This window comes from Saccoglossus kowalevskii, chromosome 2 (assembly GCF_978046115.1).
Source record: "Saccoglossus kowalevskii chromosome 2, keSacKowa6.1, whole genome shotgun sequence".
Lineage (NCBI taxonomy): Eukaryota > Metazoa > Hemichordata > Enteropneusta > Harrimaniidae > Saccoglossus > Saccoglossus kowalevskii.
In genome coordinates, this window is record NC_140642.1 from 10,358,459 (window position 1) to 10,381,204 (window position 22,746).

The 22,746-nt window shown below is 33.5% G+C and overlaps 1 protein-coding gene across 2 annotated transcripts in view; it reads right to left on the reverse strand.

Annotated features, from left to right (window-relative positions):
* Window positions 1–22,746, reverse strand: part of LOC100374711 (xanthine dehydrogenase/oxidase-like) — a 67,454-nt gene that overhangs the window by 36,898 nt on the left and 7,810 nt on the right. For both annotated transcript variants that reach the window (XM_085491015.1, XM_078010634.2), the window contains exons 2-17: window positions 21,473–21,530; window positions 19,160–19,256; window positions 18,520–18,628; window positions 18,045–18,233; window positions 14,065–14,145; window positions 12,595–12,678; window positions 12,085–12,226; window positions 11,566–11,733; window positions 10,299–10,375; window positions 8,986–9,079; window positions 8,764–8,873; window positions 8,173–8,357; window positions 7,845–8,010; window positions 6,699–6,785; window positions 5,868–5,985; window positions 1,357–1,408 (exon numbers count right to left, since the gene is read on the reverse strand). In XM_085491015.1, coding sequence (XP_085347141.1) covers window positions 1,357–1,408; window positions 5,868–5,985; window positions 6,699–6,785; window positions 7,845–8,010; window positions 8,173–8,357; window positions 8,764–8,873; window positions 8,986–9,079; window positions 10,299–10,375; window positions 11,566–11,733; window positions 12,085–12,226; window positions 12,595–12,678; window positions 14,065–14,145; window positions 18,045–18,233; window positions 18,520–18,628; window positions 19,160–19,256; window positions 21,473–21,530 — 1,817 coding nt within the window. The remainder of the gene's footprint in view (window positions 1–1,356; window positions 1,409–5,867; window positions 5,986–6,698; window positions 6,786–7,844; window positions 8,011–8,172; window positions 8,358–8,763; window positions 8,874–8,985; window positions 9,080–10,298; window positions 10,376–11,565; window positions 11,734–12,084; window positions 12,227–12,594; window positions 12,679–14,064; window positions 14,146–18,044; window positions 18,234–18,519; window positions 18,629–19,159; window positions 19,257–21,472; window positions 21,531–22,746) is intronic.

The window sequence follows — 22,746 nt, forward strand, 5'->3', positions numbered from 1 at the left end:
TAAAGTTTGACACCATAAAAGAAACTGGTCATTGTAGTATTACTAGTTTAAAGAAATAGAGATCATGGCCAGCCAGGAAAAATATGCAGCAAATATATAATCATTGAATTAATGACCTTGACCTGAAATTCAGCATTTTAAAAAAAATAGGTACAATGTAGTTCAGAACCCAACACAATGTGAAGAAGTAAAAAATATGCAAGAATGAGCAAAAAAAAAAAAACCTTGTATATGGTCTCATGAAATTAGTAAGTCAGAATCTAGTCCATGTCAAGAACATTCATGCCAAATTTCAATGCAATCTGACAAGCAGTTGTTGAAAGAATCATTTTTGACTAAAAATGACAAAAAATTCCCTAAAAGTATTTTGTATATTTTAGGTAGCTGTGTTATGAATAGCAAGGTTTGGGACAACAACAGGTCCAGTCAACCCATACTAAAAATAGTATGTTGCTATAAGAAGGGGAATCCAATTTTCATGAATATTTTCCATGAAATAATGCCTTTATATGGATGTAAATTGTGCCAAAAAATGCCCACTTTTTTGTCACACAATTTTCTCTAAAACAATAATTTGTACAGAATAAAAATCACTAGAGCTTATTTCTGAATATATAATTAAACAGCCCATTTGAAAAAAAATATTATGATACAATTTCCGCCCTATTTAATTGGTTGAAATACCCTTGAACAACCTCAAATTGAATGTACTTGCAAAGTTTCCTTCACATGTTGATAAAATAATCAGTATATAGGTTTAATTTTAGTGGAATGGATATTGCAGGCATGTTCATTCATTCATTCATTCATTCATTCATTTCAATTTCATGGATTTGTGATGGAAACAATGTCTTCCAACTGCTAGAGTTTCAGTCAGCCACAAATGCTGGAATCCTATATGAATACAGAGCAATAATTTCAAAGATAAAATATTATGTGGTTGTTCATCTCTGTAATGATTTTTCAGTTTGTACATATGTAATAATTGTACTTGGTAAAAGATTTTCAAGACATTGTATGTTGTTTATTCCGAAAGCCTGATTTACTTGAAACATTTTTTGATTAGTAGTAACAAAACCATTGGTACCATTGAAAGCAAAAAAGGACATTGTTAATCCAATATTGGTCTCCATTCGTACTATGAGAATATAGAAAACACCAGTTGGGGAAAAAACAATGGTGAAAAATACTGAACACAGGTGTGAACATGAAAACATGTAGGAACATGTATGTTGGATGTCTGTAGTTGATGATAAACAGATGGTGATGTCACTGCAAGACCAAACAAAAAGAATTTTGAATCTCCTTAACCCCCCCCCCCCTCCCCCCAGCAAATCAGTTATTAACAATTCATACCTAATTTTAGCATGGGCTTTGGTACTTGTCACAAATGCTAAATACAGTTCACCTATAGTATAAAGAGAAATAATAACCAGCATAAAAATAAATATAATTATATAAATACCTATTATCAATAAAAATAACAACCAGTAAAAATGTATAAATCTATTTACAATTACCTGCCTTTTAAAATTTGTCACTTTTAAACAGTAAAAAAATATTATTTTTTGATATAAAAAATAACAAAACAACAAGCCATGCATAGAACAGTTCCCGTTTGTTATTGAATTAAAGATATATAGTTTTGTTTATAGTAATATAGCTGGAATATAAACATGTCAGGAATATGATTATGATAATTGTTTAACATTTAAATGATTGACATTTGTATCTGATCGTCAAACGAGTATGGAGAGATATTGCTCTGGAACAGCATTTTTAAAACAAAATCAGCCATTTTGAATACATGTAAAATAAATATTTAAAAATTAAACATAGTCAGTCAAAACATGTCAGAGATATGGCTCTAGAAGCCCATTCATTAATACAAAATGTACCAAGTTTGAACAAAATCCATCCATAAATGCCAGAAATGTTTGACATTTGATGATTTTTTTAGCACAAAAATGGCCACCATTTGGCCATTTTTAATAGGATTGTCAAACCAATATATCTGTATATCTATGACATGATGTATATGAATATTTGAAATTTTAAAAAAGTCAGTCATAGCAAGTCAGAGATATGGCACTAGAATCACATTCATTAAAACAAAATGGCCACCAGTCGGCCATTTTGAATCTTATCTGAAAAACAAAATGATGTGCATCAAGGTTCTATAATGTCAAATGTATATACCAAGTTTGAACAAAATCCATCCATAAACAGCAAAGAAATGCTTGATTTTGATGATTTTTAGCACAAAAATGTCTACCATTCGGCCGTTTTTAATAGGATCATCAAACCAATACATCTGTATATCTATGACATGATGTATAATAAATATTTGAAATTTGAACATAATCAGTCACAGCAAGTCAGAGATATGGCACTAGAACCACATTTATTAAAAGAAAATGGCTGCCAGTCAGCCATTTTGAATCTTATCTGAAAACAAATTGATGTGCATCAAGGTCCTATAATGTCCAACGTACATGTATATACCAAGTTTGAACAAAATCTATCTGTAAACAGCCGAAATGCTTGATTTTGATGATTTTTAGAACAAAATTGGCCGCCATTTGGCCATCTTGAATCAGATCGTGAAACAAATTGATGTGCATATGTATAATATCATGTATGATGTATGTGTGAAGTTTGATTGTGATTGGTCCAGGCATTTCTAAGATACAGGTCCGGATGCACGCACAGACGCACGGAGGTCAAAACATAAGTCCCCGTTTTTGGACTGCGTCCGAACGGGGACTAATTAAGCCATGCATGGCACAGTTACCATTAGTTATCAAATTTAAGATATACATGTATAGTTTTGTTTATAGTAATATAGTTGGAAGATAAACATGTTAGAAGTATGGATCAAGAAGATGATGCTTGATTATGATGATTTGTTAACATTAAAATGATTGACATCTTATATCTGATCGTCAAACGAGTACTTGTCTTGTACTTGTCTAGCAGCGCATTCATTTAAACAAAATAATTGCCAGTCAGCCATTTTGCATCCGATCTGAAAAATAAAATGATGTGCATCAGGAACCCATAATCTCTAATGTATGTACCTAGTTTGAACAAAATCCATCCATAAATCCCAAGATCCAGTTCTGGAATGCCAGAAATCCTTGATTTTGATGATTTTTTAGCACAAAAATGGCAACCATTCGACCACCTTGAATTAGGTCATGAAACAAATTGATGTGCATATGTATAATATTATGTATGATGTATGTGTGAAGTTTGATTGTGATTGGCATGTCTAGGATACAGGTCCGGAAGCGCGCACACATTGACACACAAAGGTCAAAACATAAGTATCCGTTTGAATGGGTAAGTGTTGTTTCAACACTGAGCTGTTATCACTGTAAACAATGTTAAATTATTCTTCAAATGCTCAGTTTATCCACAGAGAGACTGTGGTTTATCTTTTGAAAACACCAAACTTTCGTTTTCCCATCAAAATCCAAGCCAAGCCAAAAGATCAGACCACAACATCGGCAAGTCTCTTCCAAGTTGCGTTCAATAACATTAACATATTTAAATGAGCTGATGGTAATTTGAACACGTTCGCATCACTCATCGTTTTGATTGCTTAATTAGCAGCCTATCAGGTAGAAGAACACCGTCCCAGGTCAAAACATGGCAGATATTATACATCATTGAGCGTTTATTATGCAACCGGAATCATTCGCATACAATGAAACTAAGTTGAATTTATTTGCATTTCATAACAATTCAACAAATTAATTTTTTGTACGTTATTATAATCACTACTAAGTAACAATTGTGAAATGCAGCATGACCAAATCACTACCGCAATCATCTTTCAGAATACACTTACGTTACTAATAAAATATAGAAATCAAAGAAAGCTTAGAAAGAACTCCCGTGTGCTGAGAGTATTGGAGACACATTAAAAATTAATTCAAAATTACTTGTACTTGAGATGTTGATGGAAATGCAGAAAATTAATTATGCAAATAAGGTAACGAACAGATTTAAGTGTAAAACTAATAAGGTCTGCACAATGTACCAAGTTTCATTGAAATGTGATTAGAACCAAAAAAATATTAATTATTATGCTAATTAGAGAATTAATATGAACAGATTTTAACCCAAAATTAATCAGGCTGTCTATTGTCCTAGACCATTTATGTACCAAGTTTTATTCAAATGTGATGATCAATACTTGAGATATACAGTATTAATTAATTATGTTAATTAGGTGATTAAGAAGCACAAATATTTACCAAAAACTAATATGGTGTATAGTCCTAGGTTCATTGAAATGTGACAGGTACTCTTGAAAAGTTTCGTTGAAATTCAATGAGTGGTTTTTAGACATCAGTGCAACAGCCATAGAACAGCAAAAAATTAACTAATTATGCAAATTAGGTAATTAATAGGCACAATTATTTATCCCAAAATTAATCAGGTCTCTGCATAGTCCTAGAATATCTATGTCGCAAGTCTCATTGAAATGTGATGATTAGTACTTGAAATATCAGGTGAAAAGCTGAAAATTAACTAATTATGCTAATAAGGTGATTAATATGCACAAATATTTTCCCAAAACTAATTAGGTCTCTGCACAGTCCTCAAGTAACTATGTACCAAGTTTCATTGAAACGTGATCATTATTACTCGAAATATCAAAACCTGAAATTTAATTAATTATGCAAATTAGGTAATTAATATGTACTGATATTACCCTAAAAACTATCAGGTCTGTGCAGTGTCATATGACATCTATGTACCAAGTTTTATTGAAATGTTATGATTAGTACTTGAGATATCAGTGGAAAAGCCAAAAATTGATTAATCATTATGTAAATTAGGTAATTAATAATATTAACAGATTTTTACCCAAAACTAATCAAATCTGCGCATTAGTTCAGAGCATCCATGTGCCAAGTTTCATCAAAATCCAATGAGTGGTTCTTCAAATATCAGTGGACCAGTCATGGAACAGCTTGAAATCAGTTAATTATCATTCAAATTAGGTAATTAATATTCATAGATTTTTACCCAAAACTAATCAAATCTGCGCACTAGTTCAGAGCATCCATGTGCCAAGTTTCATTAAAATCCAATGAGTGGTTCTTCAGATATCTGTGGAACAGTCTTGGAACAGCTAAAAATCAGCTAATTATCATGCAAATTAGGTAATTAATATTCATAGATTTTTACCAAAACCTAATCAGCTCTGCGCATTATCCCGGAGCATCTATGTACCAAGTTTCACCAAAATTTGATTAGTGGTTCTTGAGATAACGGTGGAACAAAAAAAGTGACATACATACATACAAAATGTACATGCATACATACATACATACATACATACAGACAGGGTAACTGCAAAGACTCCCTTTTGTGCTTCGCACACGTGAGTCAAAAAAAATAATTGTATTCAGCATACCGGGTTCATTAATGTGAAGAAAGATGACTAATGTAACAGCAATTTAATTTGCATTCACAACAATTCTAATGATTGCTGATAAAATAATTTTTTCTTTTGACTGTCTATATTCAATGTCTATTTAATACACTAGTATGCATAACAAGACAAGACTAGGAAACATATCTGTAAAATTCAAATAAATTACTTTTTAGGAAATGTTTGATAAATTGTCTGCTACCCACAACAAATGTAGCATATGTTTACAATACGTGCAACATATAATAATAAACTTTTAATTATTTTATTTTTAACTTTAATAGTTAGAGTTAACTGAGGCTCAGCATAGGTCAATAAATTGTCTGAGGGTCATTTAAAGCTGAATTTGGATCGACAATAAGGTAATTATGTGTTTTAACAAATCACGATATTGAACACGAGTTAAAATAAATACCATTTATGGGAGGGATGTCATCACAGTAAATTGCTTCTCCAGTTGTTTGTTTAAAAGCTGAAAGATGAACTAAGGGTCGACCTACTGCATCATCTGCAGGCTGACCATCAGCAACTTCCTATAATGGTAAACAATAAGCAGTAAACATGTAAACCCATAATTAGTGTTGGTACAGTATTAAAGCAGGAGTGTCGTCACCTGCGCAGGAATTGAGTGCCAAATGACGATAACAACACACGCTAAAAACGCAAAGGGTGGGTAGAGGCTTGTTTGTAAACAATGACACGCTATGGCCATCTGACGCATGCGCAGGTGACGACTCCAAAAGCAACAATCAAATTAAAATGAATTCTGAATAAATCAATCTAAAATAGGGAAGGTAATGATAGGAAAGACACACAGGAGAAGTTTGGAAGGAGTATGTGAGAAGGATGCGAGAAATCTGAAAGGAGTACGGGAGAATCATGAAAGGGGGATGACAAGAGATGGATGGCAGAATAATGGAAGAAGAAATAGAAGAGAACAGGAGGAATAACAGGATTATGAATGATGATGAGAGAATGACAAGATATACATAGGAATGTGAAAGCTGGAGAGACCTATCTATCTATCTATACACAAACAAAAATTTGATATTGTCTTATTTGATTAGTTTAACTAATTTAGCACTTATCATTAACATAATTCAAACACTAGCAAATTATTACCAATTAGAACACATATTAATGTACCAAAATTCTTCCATAAACTGTTTAAGAAAGGTCTTGCTTCTCCCAAAGCCCTATTATTGTATATTAATTGTCGTTAACACATTGTGTTGTAAAAACTCACCTGATACAACTGAGAACTTTTGATGTTATCTCTTTGTAAAGGTGATATGGTAGTCTTGTAAGATGAGGGAACTGAGGCTTCAATAACCTGTCAGAAGGAGTTAAATTGAATGAAAAACTGACTGCAAGTGAGACTGTTACACTTGAAACAGCATGAATACAAGACATGATTTGTGACTAATGTATCAGTACCAGTATAAGAGTCAAGGTTCAAGCTTAGTTGAGAAACAACTCGCATTCATTCCAAACCTTGAAACATGGGGAAGTTTGAAGATCGTACACTAACAAATGTGCAAACTACCAATCTACATGTGATTATTACTAATATGCAAATGAAAAAATCATGGTTATTACTAAAATGCAAATGAAACAAATCGTGGTGATTACTAATCTGTATATGATGAAAACTGTGGCTGATTAAAAATCTACAAAAGATCAAAGCTCACATGTTCTCACATGTCTAAAAAACGAAGGTGTTTTTTGGTTGTGCAAATATTAGCTAATCTGTTGAATTGTCTGCTCGCGTTGTCACTTAGCAAAAACACCAGTGTTTTGCGCCATCAACGAATCATATCACAGAAAGGTCAATAACAAAAGAAAGATGAATCGACAAAATGGCGTCCCCTCCTGTAAATGCATTTGCTTTGTTTCTGTTTTTCCATGTGTTTTTACACTCGAGAAGAAGGCAACAACGCAGAAATAACTGGTAAGAAGAAATAGTGTTACGAACGTTGGATAACAGAGATTGGCTAGAAAATTTGACTTCTTGTGTAATGTCAAGCATAAATAAGTGGGCGATAGAGGGCTTTTGGCCGTCGTATTGTGTTCACACAGTACATTCCATTGTGCAAGAGCCGGTGTGACAACAGCGTTTAGGATCTGGTCCACCCCTTTTACGATGGTGCCGGCGCCACAATGGCGTATTCTGTTCACACACACATTTTAACAACGTTCTCAAATAAAAGGCGTTGTGACATTGCCTTATTTCATCTAGTGAGAATACAACTCAAGTGTGGCATAACAGAAATAAACACATGGCTAGAACAATAGGTCACATGATCAGAACAATAGGTCACATGATCAATATTGGTATAAATACTGTAATTGAAAATTAGTCCTTTCTTTGCTGGGGGTACCCTGTTATTACCTCTTTTGCATGGAGTTTATTCATCACGGTAAGGTAAAATTTGAAGAAGAAACTAGCGGTGAGAGTTTTTCGGTATTCTATCATTCCACCAGGGGCTGATGGCGACAACTGTAAATCCTTCTTTAACAATTCACATATATCATCCAGCATATTTTCTTCCCATTTTCTGGAAATTGAAAAGAAATAGACAATTGTACGTGACTTTTTTAGAACTTGTTGAGAAAGTTTGTAGCACGAAAACAAAAGTCAGCGCTGTTAGAATTTTCTGAGTTTCCAGTTACTGCAGGACTGAGTCATTCTAACAACACATACAATAACTGATTCTCACCTGCCAACCAAGGCTTTCATTGTTTTAGTTGCCAAGACAGTAGTAGGAGCCATTCCGCCAAAACTTAGTGCAATCTCTCTAACTATATGTGTGCCTGGTTCAAAAATGACCCTCATACCGGCATTGACTATGGCGATGTCATCTTCACGTCTTGGCGACTGTTTGTAACCATAAAAATATTCATCCTATAGAAAAAAAATAATTGATAACAAACAGCTTATTGTTTTGATTACCTTAGGTAAAAGTTTAGCATACAAAGATCATTACTTACTTCATTCTACTTGGCCTTCTATGATTTAATTGTAACACATATTCACATGGAAAACACAACAGAGATATCAAGTTGAGCAGCATAAACTACAACATCATATTTGAAATGATAGTTTATCATTATATTCACATTCATCCAGACTTTCCATTGTGTAGGTGTATATATCCAAAGTACAATCAACATGCAGATCTACGTTTTTAACACTTTCCAAATTCATTAAAAATTTGTCTTGATCAGCAAAATTGAATTTTGATTTGAAAATACAGTATCACAGTTCCCCTCGTCAACTACAAGGAATTCTTCACCTTTCAAACACTTACCTGTCTTGTATGTGGAATGTGAACAAACAGTAAAATCTCTTCTTTTTCTAGTAAAGTTTTTCTGTACCCAGTGAAAAATGTGTCATTCATAACAACATTTCTGGTACCACCTAAACATATCATTATGACAGAAAGAAAATTATGACGAAATATTAATTGTAATAATATTTTAATTAATCAATGTATTGAATACCACTTAACATCTGCGATTAAAACACTTACTTCTAGATATTAAAGTCAGTTTACATCCGGCAGCCATTAATAAGGGGTTCAAGTCAGATATTGGACTAGCTGTAATTATGTTACCACCGATTGCCTGAAATCAGAAGAAAAGACTATTACAATTATAACGCAAGTTACCGGTAATAATTAGATAATCTAATGAATTTTAACTTGTGTCACTACTATAAATTATGATGACCTGTGTCACTAATTATCATCTAATGAATAGTGACCTGTGTCACTAATTATCATCTAATGAATAGTGACCTGTGTCACTAATTATCATCTAATGAATAGTGACCTGTGTCACTAAATATCATCTAATGAATAGTGACCTGTGTCACTAAATATCATCTAATGAATAGTGACATGTGTCACTAATTATCATCTAATGAATAGTGACCTGTGTCACTAAATATCATCTAATGAATAGTGACCTGTGTCACTAATTATCATCTAATGAATAGTGACCTGTGTCACTAAATATCATCTAATGAATAGTGACATGTGTCACTAATTATCATCTAATGAATAGTGACCTGTGTCACTAATTATCATCTAATGAATAGTGACCTGTGTCACTAATTATCATCTAATGAATAGTGACCTGTGTCACTAATTATCATCTAATGAATAGTGACCTGTGTCACTAATTATCGTCTAATGAATAGTGACCTGTGTCACTAAATATCATCTAATGAAGTGACCTGTGTCACTAATTATCATCTAATGAATAGCGACCAGTGTCACTAATTATCATCTAATGAATAATGACATGCGTCACTAATTATCATATAATGAATAGTGATCCATTTTACTATCAAACATCTATCTAACATTAGTTATCTTAAAAAGTATTTTTTGGTGAAAACCAATTTGAATGATATATTTTATTTTGTAATAATTAATGCAAATGGTAGGCATATATACATTTTTGACTGCTGTCACTCATTCCATGAAATGGACAGGGTAGGAATGAAAGAATTCTGGCTCAAATATTTTTAGAAGAAATCAAATGTATTCACAATAATTAAATTAAAATTTAAGTTATTATCACTAACTGCATAATGTAATGTTAGTTTTAACCATTGAGGAGTTTAGCAGAAGCAATGTGATGTGAAATAGCGATGCTACTCTGCCCCCTCCAACATGATTGAGCATGTCAGGGCAGAATCGATCACTATAAATAATTAGATTTAATCTTAGTCCATAGAGAAAAAGTTCAAAATGCAGAGATCCATCATGATAAGCTCTGCATAATCACCCTAATATTCTGTATAGTATATGAGTACATGAATCAAAGATGATCTTACCGACACATTCCTAACTTGTGGACCAGCAAACCAACGTAACATTTCCACAATAGCAGAAAATACACCAGTCTTATATTCTGAAATAGAAACAAGAATGATAATAGAGTACAGCATATTTAATGATAATAGACTACAATTAGTACTGATACTTAATTCCGTGGCAGACTGTAGTATACATAACAAATTAATGCTGTTTGTGGACATTTGACTTAGTAAATTGGACACAAAAACATACCACTATACCACTCAAAGTTTCAAAAGCATTGCACAATTACTAATTCATAGAACATTAATTTTGGTTTCCTTTTTACTAAATATTGGTTTTTGGAACTTTTCCAAAAAAAATAATAGTATTCAACAGATTTTTTAATTCATAACAAGTAACAAAATATGATTTTTCAACTCATGGTACTGAAAATATAAATTATAAATGTCAAAGAAATAGGTGACCACTACAGCACTAAACCTTGATTTGTGATTTTGAATTAAACTGCAATGATATATAACATTGCAATGTGATAACTAAATTGCAATCCTATGTGAAAATGCAATTTAATTAAACTATATATAAAGTTTTAATTAGGTTTAACAATTTTTAACTTGGGTTAAAATGATTTTACGTAGCCGGGTTAAAGAAAGTGGGTAAGTTATGGTACAGGTTACCTTACCCCTTTATACAATGCTAAGCTTTGAAAACTTATTAATAAATCACAGTTTAGTGGTGGCCGAAGAAATGTGATGAATCAAACAATACTGATTTTCAACTGACCTGACCTGACCTAGAAGTAATTTGACCTGACCTGACCTGACCTGACCTGACCTGATGTAGAAGTGATTCAATCATAACTGACCTGATCTGGAAGTAATTCATTCCATAACTGACTTGACTTGACCTGAGCTGACCTGACCTGACCTTACCTGGAAGTAATTGAATCCATAACTGAAATGACCTTACCTGAGGTAAAAGTGGTTCAATCTTAACTGACCTGACCTTGAAGTAATTCAATCCATAACTGACCTGACCTGATCTGACCTGGAAGTAATTCAATCCATAACTGACCTGAAAGTAATTCAATCCACAACTGACCTGACCTGGAAGCAATTCAATTCAATCCATAACTGACCTTACCTTACCTTACCTGACCTGACCTGGAAGTAATTCAATCATAACATACATCTGGAAGTGATTTAATCATAACTGACCTGACCTGATCTGAATGTAATTCAATCATAAGTGGACACAGAAATGATTTAATCAAAGTCTAACCTGGAAGTGATTCTATTTGGTTCTTGAGTACTTTATCTATCACTGAGAGTGAAACAGATGCTCCAAAAACCACACCAGTATCAGTTATTTCAACTCTCTTCAGTTCTGGTATATGTGATGGAGTCAATAATACTGGATAGTGTTGGTTCTTAAATTTCACTTCAACACCTAAATTAACAAGAGCAATGTTAAAAATTATATTACAATTAAGTGACCTTGCCAATATATTTTTGCATTATTTGGTTACTGTACGTGACATGTGATTGAATTGAAAATTACAAAGTTAGACAATATGACAAAGTGACATGTGATCTTGAGATGACCTTGACTTTCAAGAATTAGTGATAAATTTTGTAGCAATGAACATTTTCTTTGGATCCTATGACATAGTGTGTCAGTAACTTTGTGAAATTTTGTCTTAGAATTATCAAATGGCAAACATTCCAAGCAGTGAAATCAATGAGTTTTACAGAAATTAAGAATTGAAACTCATCATACATCTTGTAAACTACTACCTACCTACTTCTGTGTTACCATTAATTAGCTTTGCGTCTGGATACTGAGCTTTTAAGTCCAGTATTTCATCAATTGACACTGGTCTGATCCATTTCAATCTATCGCTACAGAACTGCACGGTCTTACTATATTGATCTGCATGATTCTTAGTATTATAACATAAATAATAAAATTATGATTATACTATAAGAAAAATTATAATTTATGCAATCTGTAAGTAAGAATATTGGAAACATTAAACAGAAATAGGAAATATCTAAAATTATTTCTCATTCTGTATGCACCAAATTAAATTACATTTAAATCTGTTGGGTGGTTCTATTATGTGGTTTACACACATATCAATAAGCACAATAGTATTCACAATAAAATACTAATTATTTTCAACTGAATATTTTTTGCAGTAGTAATAGCTCAGAATGAACTAATAAATATACTAAAAACAAGTTTTAAAATTCATAAACTCAAGCAGAGTATCCTCTAACATACAAGTCACAGAGTATATTGACTTACCTTCAATTCTGGTGGAAATATTGGCTCTTGTGTAGGATCAAATGGTACAAACTCATTTGCATTATACAGCTTAGTGGAAGACAACTGAACAATAAATTAACAGTATATAACATATTTTTATTAGATATGAAATCATGTAGTGAATATGATATTTATGTTCAACTAAAAACACAACACAAGCACAACATTAAAATGTGCAACATATAAAATAAATAACAAAACAAGCCATGCATGGCACATTCCCCATCAGTTATCAAATTTAGGATAGTTTTGTTTATACTTGGAACATAAACATGTCAGAGATATGAATCCAGAAGCTGATGCTTGATTATGATTTTTTAACATTAACATGATTGACATGTTGTATCTGATTGTCAAATGAGTACTTGTCCATACTGAGAGATATTGCTTTGGAACAGCATTAATTAAAACAAAATGGCCACGGTCGGCCATTTTGAATACATTTATATATTCTATAATATGATGTGTATAGAATGAATATAATCAGTCAAAGCATGTCAGAGATATGGCTCTAGGAGCCCATTCATTAAAATAAAATGACAGTGCGTCAGCCATTTTTAATCCGATCTAAAAAATAAAATGACATGCATCAGGAACCCATAATGTCTAATGTATGTAACAAGTTTAAACAAAATCCATCCATAAATGCTTGATTTTGATGATTTTTCACCACAAAAATGGCTGCCATTCGGCCATCTTGAATCAGATCGTCAAGGCATGTCTAAGATATACACACGCACAGAGGTCAATCCATAAGTCCTCGTTTTCGGACTGTGTCTCAATGGGGACTAAAAAATATAGTTTATTGTTATTTAAAATTAAGCTAATAACTCATGTCATGAAATGATACAGGTCCAGACGAATGTAAAGACTAACGCACTGATGAAAATACAAAGATCAATCCAAAAGTCATTGTTTTTGAACTGCATCCAAATAAAAACTAATAAATTTGCCCAGATTGTTGACAATGAAACCATCATTTGTACTTAGTAGATGGAGAAATGATTCTAATTTTAGTAAGACTATTCCTATCATATATAAAAACACATATAATAAATATATAAATAAACTATTAAAATTAAAATTAAATATAACATGGGAATTATCATATAAAAAAGAAGAAACAGACCAGCTGCATTAAATTATTAACTCAACCCCATTCAATACAAGGAATTTTGTTCAGTATATCCAATAACTTTGTCATGACATCTGAAAAGTGTATTACCGGTATCATTTTTTTCTACAAATTAAATGAGCTATGAAATGACCAAACACATGTTTGATAGAAAATAAATAAATAGATAAATATGGACTATTTTAATTTAATAAGGACCCAAGGCTCAGTCTAGACGGCTCAGTTCTCAGTCAGTAAGGGCTTGTTGCGAGAAAACTCAATAGAATATGACACTTATTATTTTGCGTTATAAAATATTGATGACTTTTACATACCATTTCCTCCTCCTCCTGTTGTGTTGTTGCATTTTGATTTTGACAACATCCATTAACTCCAGCATCACCACAGCAATATTCCTGAAAGACAACAAGTCATTGTAAATGTCTTTGTCCTCAATTCGATGAAGTCACAGAGATGAAGATTAGGGTAAAGATTCATTTGCTCAACCATTTGCTACATCTTAGCATACTATCTGAATGCCTCGCTGTATGTAACTTCTGCAGTTCACAAAACCACCCCCTGCATTTTGAAATTGGTGTCGCCCTTTAAAATGACCAAAGTCAAATACATCTTTAGTCTTCTGTCAAATGATGTCACCACCTCATAATGATGTCACCACCTCATAATGATGTCACCACCTCATAATGATGTCACCACCTCATAATGATGTCACCACCTCATAATGATGTCACCACCTCATAATGATGTCACCACCTCATAATGATGTCACCACCTCATATTGATGTCACCACCTCATAATGATGTCACCACCTCATAATGATGTCACCACCTCATAATGATGTCACCACCTCATAATGATGTCACCACCTCATAATGATGTCACCACCTCATAATGATGTCACCACCTCATAATGATGTCACCACCTCATAATGATGTCACCACCTCATAATGATGTCACCACCTCATAATGACACTCAGTGGTTTTTGGTGTCACTATGTCGTGACACATGGCAATACCTTGTGTTACACTCACTTTCTCCACTTCAAATGACAATCCCGTCTTGTGTGTCATTTCTATCGAGTATTACATTTTTTGACCAGTTAATTTCACCTATACTCATGTATGGTGCTGAAATTTGGGCCAATGAAATGATGCCAATTTGTGGTTTTAAGCAGAACTTGGTAGATTACCAATAAAATTATTTTTGCTCAAATTAAATACTAGCAGAGATTATATAGTCTGCCAGATAAACACATTTTAAAATTAGCCCTGGATGAAATGATAAAAATTAATTACAGAAAATTTATGCAAATTAAGTTAATTAAATAATATTCATCCATTAAACTAATCAGTTGTGGATTATCCAAGACCACGTAAATTTGATGAGTGTTACTGAAGATATCTGTGGAACACCTATAAATTGGCTAATTGAATTGAGTAATCAGTACGCACTAAATTCAACCCTACACAAATCATGTATATAGCTTACCCCAGAGAAGCTATATATCAATTTAAGTTACATTGAAAATGGGTAATTAGTATGCAAAACTGCAGAAACTCAGGATTGAGCCAAAAATAACAACAAAAAATTATGGAAATTGAAAAACAAATTGGAGTCTACAATCAAATTATACTCCTACATACCAGTATCACCACTGTATTTTCACAATTTTTATCACTGATATTCTACCAACCAGCAACTTTTATTATTGCTAAAAACAGTTACTGTAAAATACTTATTAAGACTTATTTTATTTTTGCATAGAATTCCACTTAAACATCTTGTTAAATATTCATGAATATTAATGAGCTTCACAAGGAGTATCATAGATGATAAGATCGATGCAAAACAAAAAACTCATACACAATCCTTACATAAAATCAGAAAAATTACAACAAGCCCATGATGTTTTAAACTTGATCCGAGATGATACAACAGCCTTGTTTGCAAGACTCATTTGACACAAATGAAAAACACCAGCCTGTCATCAGAGATAGCTCCGCTGTTACCAATGCACATTACAATTAAAGAACTGAAGATATCATTAGAAAATGAACATTATGCTGTTTTCAACAAGAATTCGTAAAATATCACTTTTCACCAAAAATATTCATCAAAATTAGATAATTGAAGATATCATCACGAAATGAAAAAATCTGAGAGAGGTCCACATGTAGTATCTATATTTGTAATATCAAATCTACCAGACTTGCGGTTTTCAACAAGAAGTTGAAAATATCACTTTTTACCAAAAATGACAAAAATATTCACCAAAATAAAAGAATTAAAGATATCATCACAAAATGAACAAATCTGAGAGAGGTCCACATGTAGTACTTATATATGTAATATCAAAGCAATCAGACTTGCGGTTTTAACTTTTTAACCAGAAGTCGAAAAATTAATTTTTTTTACCCAAAATAACAAAAATATTCACTAAAATTAGAGAATTAAAGACATCATCACGAAATGAACAAATCTGAGAGAGGTCCACATCTAGTACCTATATATGTATTATCAAAGCAATCAGACTTGCGGTTTTTAACAAGAAGTCGAATATATCACTTTTTACCAAAAATGACAAAAATATTCATCAAAATTAGAGAATTGAAGATATCATCATGAAATGAACAAATCTAAGAGAGGCCTACGCAAGGTACATATACATCAAGTATCAAAGCATTCAGGCTTGTAGTTTTCAAGAAGAAGTAAAAAAGTAAAACATTGACACAGACTACGATGAACACTGACCGACAATCACTCATATGATATTAAAGCTCTGCTCGACAAAATCGACAATAGAGCTAAAAAAATAAAATGCATTGATCAAATGGTAATCCACCTAAATCAGCAATATTATAGACAGTGGAAAATTGGATGTCTTCAAGAAGTTACCAGGTCTTTCAGGGGTGTGATATCTCTGAACTGAAGAGGTTTGCCTATTTAGCACAGTCCCTCTATTCCAGGTCTGGAAACAGCTATTGTCTTAGGTGTGAATTACCCGTATGGCTTTCCGAGAAGCATAGTCACTTGATAGCAGAGCATTCTATTGAAATGATCAATTCATTGTTCCCTGCATATTCTAGTTTTTACAACCGAAAAAGCCCATATATTTTGATACTTTATATAGACTTAGAAGCTCAACACAATTATTTAGCCGGCAAGTCTTTCTATTATTATTAGATAATTTTATGTACATTTACTTTTTGGTGATGTGGTTAGTTTTTCTCTCAGATGTCCGTATTTTGATAAATCACAGTAATTTGTTCTGTTTGCAGTTTATGATTGCAGTGCTCAAGTATAGTGTGCGCTCAGCTTTCTAACTAATTGTCCAAGGTGTGAACGGTTTATTTACCCACAACCAGCCCTGGGACAATAGACTGCCAAGCGTTTCTAGACTTGAGATAGAGGGACTGTGCTATTAGTAATATAAATCAAGGCAGGTTATTCAACTGTAGACGAGAGGCTCGATAAAAAATGAGATAAAACCTGACCTCCTGAAATACAGCATTCATAGAAGGCCTTAGTACTGGAGACCACCAACCATGGCCATATAACAGACTTTGTGACATTGTATCCAATGTATGCTGGCTGACAAAAGGAATCATAAATACACCAGCACAGAGTACATGATTTTTTCCTTGATGATTGAAAGCAACATCTCGTTGCCATTATTCATGTAATTTCAAGGATTATTTTTTTAGTTTAATTTGTTCTTAATAAAGTAAGGATTCTATGTTTATGCACTGAAATGTCAGGTATCTATGATTGCAAAAGGAGTGGTGATTGTCAATTGCATCGCAATGTTTTCAGCTGGCAAAGTTCACTGATGCTAGTTTTACAGTATAGATCAATGAAAAATAGTTTAGTCTAAATAAAATCCCATTATGTGGTCTTTTAATCCTTTCTTCCAAAATTAAATTCCCATTCATTTCACAGTTCATTCACATATTCAAACTCTATTTTCACAATAGTTAATAGTAATAATAGTTCATCTTTCACAATTTTTTATATTAACATTTGTGTGGCAGTCTTTATTTGTAGTAATAATTAAAAATGTTGAAATCGCAAATTGCAGCATTGATAGCTCTCAGATTATTTCTTGTGATATGTTTATTAGTCACTACCGGGTATTTGTCGTATGATGTTTTACACACAAAAAAACACATTAAAAAAAATGTCAAGTCAACTCATTCAAAAGTGTAATGGAATATAATTTCAATGAGAAGTTTACTGCCAACAGAGACCGGTATGGCAATCTACATGTATAGTCCTGACAATAAATATTTACCTTAGTAAAAGTTTTGTATCCTTGTATAATAGGTCGATATCCTGTACAACGACACAAGTTTCCTTCAAATGCAGCCATCATCTCATCATAGGAAGGTTGGGGATTATTTCTTAACAGTGTATACATGGACATTACTATACCAGGAGTACAGAACCCACACTGAGATCCATGGGCTTTAGCTATTCGTTCCTATTCACAAAAACAAGACACTTGAATCTCCTCATTAATTTGGTGCAATAAAATCAGTATGTCTAAAATTGTCTTAAAAAGTAGTTCTGTCTACACAACGTTTATGAAATTGAAATGACTGCAAAATCTACAGGTAATAATGAATGCTATTACTTGCAAAAAAAATATTAATACTATGTTTTGAAATACCACATGTTATCACTGCATTGTACCTAAATATACTGTATATATATATTGCTGTACAGTTTATAAGACAAGTTGGTGACAAGTTGTAGGTAAGGTATACCTGCACAGGATGCAGTCTGGTTTTCGTACTGCCAATGCCTTCAACGGTGGTGACAGCCAATCCATGCACAGCACAAACTGGTGATAAACATGCATTCACAGAATAATGGCTGGTGACAAAGAATATGATTTGTTAGTTTCAGCATCACAGGGATCCAAGGAAAGGCCATATTGCAAACTGCATGTACACAATTGAATAGTTTGAGATGAGTATATAGTCATGGGTTCTAAAGATGGTACATTTTTGTTGCTGTAATCAAATTTACTAATGAACCACTTTTAGTTTAAATTTTACCAAATATCAGCTTATCCAATGTTAGCGCGCTATATCTATAGATACTTTTCAGTTGCTTGCAAAGACTGAAAAAAAATGTTTTTTCCAACCCAAATATGTGACCATTCATAATCAGATTGTCAAATGTTAATGCACTTGGTAAAAATTAGGTGAATTGTTCCAAAGAAAATTTTATGCAGATATCCAATATGGTGGCAATAGTCATATGAGCTTTTAAGCATGTACGTGGTAGCCCATATTTCAATGATGCTACAAAGAGAAGTGTCAGATGCAGCCTGGCCCTCGAAATTATGATAACCAGAACAATTCTTTGTTCATCACGTACACCTCCTATACAATTACCCACCTTATTTGGTTCTCTGAAGGCGAGTATTTAGATATCATAACAGTGCAAGCTCCACATCCTCCTTCGGCACATCCAAGTTTTGTTCCAGTAAAGTTCACTGAAAGTACATTGATCAGGAAAACAACAACAACAATGTACCTATAATAAAATGTTATTAATTTAGCGTTTGAAATTATTGCCGGCCTGTATGCCGGAGATAAGTAATTTTTCAGTTGGGCTTGTGCAAAGTAAAACTTACATGCCTTGTACAAATTTCTAATGGTATTCTTTAAATTTGTTATAATATTTTGGGGTAAAGTTTTCCTCTGAACGTAACCATTTAAAATTGGAAATTATTCATTGTGTGTTTCTGCAAAATGTTGAGTTTTTGTGGTGCGTACTTGGAATGGAAACACATATTTTTAATGCAGGAATTGTAACATTATGACAGGGTTGGAGAAATTTAGAAATTAGTGGCCTGGTGTCTGGTACACAATTTTCAAAAATGTCAATCACTGTTTGAACATAGTTCCTACACAATACGTGTTTATGAAACTTGAGTTACAAGTTCACATAAAAACAGCCATCCACAATGGCTGGTGGGAACATGGTACATGTAATGTGGAAGTTCTTTTACCAACCAGTCTGCAATGGGCAATGCCTGGTGAGAACATGGTAATGTAATGTGGAGTGTTTTTTACCAACCAGTCTGCAATGGGCAATGCCTGGTGAGAACAAATGTAATGTGGAGTTTTTTTTTACCAACCAGTCTGCAATGGACAAAGCTTGGTGGGAACACGGTACATGTAATGTGGAGGGTTTTCACCAACCAGTCTGCAATGGTCAATGCCTGGTGGGAACATGGTACATGTAATGTGGAGGGTTTTTACCAACCAGTCTGCAATGGACAATGCCTGGTGGGAACATGGTACATGTAATGTGGAGTTTTTTTTTACCAACCAGTCTGCAATGGGCAATGCCTGGTGGGAACACGGTACATGTAATGTGGAGGGTTTTCACCAACCAGTCTGCAATGGTCAATGCCTGGTGGGAACATGGTACATGTAATGTGGAGTTTTTTTTACCAACCAGTCTGCAATGGGCAATGCCTGGTGGGAACATGGTACATGTAATGTGGAGTTTTTTTTACCAACCAGTCTGCAATGGGCCATGCCTGGTGGGAACATGGTACATGTAATGTGATGGGTTTTTACCAACCAGTCTGCAATGGGCAATGCCTAGTGGGAACATGGTACATGTAATGTGGAGTTTTTTTTACCAACCAGTCTGCAATGGGCAATGCCTGGTGGGAACATGGTACATGTAATGTGGAAGTTTTTTTACCAACCAGTCTGCAATGGGCAATGCCTGGTGGGAACATGGTACATGTAATGTGGAAGTTTTTTTACCAACCAGTCTGCAATGGGCAATGCCTGGTGGGAACATGGTACATGTAATGTGGAAGTTTTTTTACCAACCAGTCTGCAATGGGCAATGCCTGGTGGGAACATGGTACATGTAATGTGGAAGTTTTTTTACCAACCAGTCTGCAATGGACAATGCCTGGTGGGAACATGGTACATGTAATGTGGAATGTTTTACCAACCAGTCTGCAATGGACAATGCCTGATGGGAACACGGTAATGTAATGTGGAGTGTTTTTACCAACCAGTCTGCAATGGACAATGCCTGATGGGAACACGGTAATGTAATGTGGAGTTTTTTTACCAACCAGTCTGCAATGAACAATGCCTGTTGAGAACATGGTACATGTAATTTGATGTGTTATTACCAACCAGTCTGTAATAGACAATGCCAGATGGGAACATGGTACATGTAATGTGGAGTTTTTTTTACAAACCAGTCTGCAATGTACAATGCCTGGTATGAACATGGTACATGTAGTGTGATGGGTTTTTAGCAACAAGTCTGCAATGGACAATGCCTGGTGGGAACATGGTACATGTAATGTGATGGGTTTTTACCAACCAGTCTGCAATGGACAATGCCTGGTGGGAACACGATACATGTAATGTGGAGGGTTTTTACCAACCAGTCTGCAATGGACAATGCCTGGTGGGAACATGGTACATGTAATGTGGAGGGTTTTCACCAACCAGTCTGCAATGGTCAATGCCTGGTGGGAACATGGTACATGTAATGTGATGTGTTTTCCCGACCAGTCTGCAATGGTCAATGCCTGGTGGGAACATGGTACATGTAATGTGATGTGTTTTCCCGACCAGTCTGTAATGGACAATGCCTGGTGGAAACATGGTACATGTAATGTAATGGGTTTTTGCATGGTACTTGTGACAAAATAGCAAAGGATACATTTAGTTCTCAAATATGTCAACAAAGTCATTTCAGGATCGACATTCTTGTCAACGACCTGCAAATAAATAATTAGACAGAATTAAATACAAATAAGTCAATTATTTGTTAAATCAAATGTCCAGAAATTAGTATAATTATTTCTCATTTAATGTTAATAATAGAATTCTACTATAGAATATAAGTCATTGTTAATGACACAGTCTCCATTAGGGGAAATGTTCATGCCTAAGATAAAGTAATATGGCAAAAAAGCAAAATGGCTGCAAGTCTGTCATCTTTCATCTAGTCACAAATTGAATTGTTATGCACAATGTATTGCTACATGCATAATTTATGCAAATCACTGGTCGAGTGATCAGGTAAGTTGTTTCTGAATGAATTGATAGTGTATGGTTAGTAATTGAATAATAGACTACCGGTATAGTATCACCAAAAATCAAAATTTATAAAACTATATATTTTGGTCATATATCTTGCCAGAAAATAAAATTATAGCACTAATTGCAAGTTCTTATTTCTTATTTGCAACAGTACTTAAGATATTACAGTCATACCACATTGACCAAAAACTGATCATTGTACCATGTTTCATTAAAATCTATTTAATAATACTCACACACAAAAAAAAGTGAAAATGCATAAATTTTGCTAATAATTATGCAAATCAGTAGATTAATATGCACATATTTTAATGGATAACTACTAAGGTCTGTGCATTGTGCTAGACCATCCATGTACCAAGGTTCATTGAAATGTGATTAGTACTTGAGATATAATTTACTAATTATGCAAATTAGATTATTAGTATGACAGATTTTTACCCCAAGCTAATTAGGTATGTGCATCGTCCTAGAGCATCTGTGTACCAAGTTTCATTGAAATGTAACGATCAGTACTTGAGATATCAGTGGAAAAAACAAAAATTGACTATTATGCAAATTAGGTAATTAATATGCACAGATTTTTACCCAAAATCTAATGAGTGGTTCTTTAGATATCAGTGGAACAGTCATGGAACAGGTAAAAGACTAATAATATATACATGCATAACTCAACTCAATAAAACAAGCAAGTGCCTGTGAAATGCCCATGCACCCACATGTTTCCCATTTTAGATTTTTGTTTCACTGATATATGGACAGTTATTGATTTTGTTGTTTAAAATGATTACTTGTATCCAAGTAAATTTGAGATATTACTCATGCTGTAGCTTCATAAACCTATCCTGAAACGGCCGACTGTTTCCGGATTTCTAACCCGAAGTTATAGTG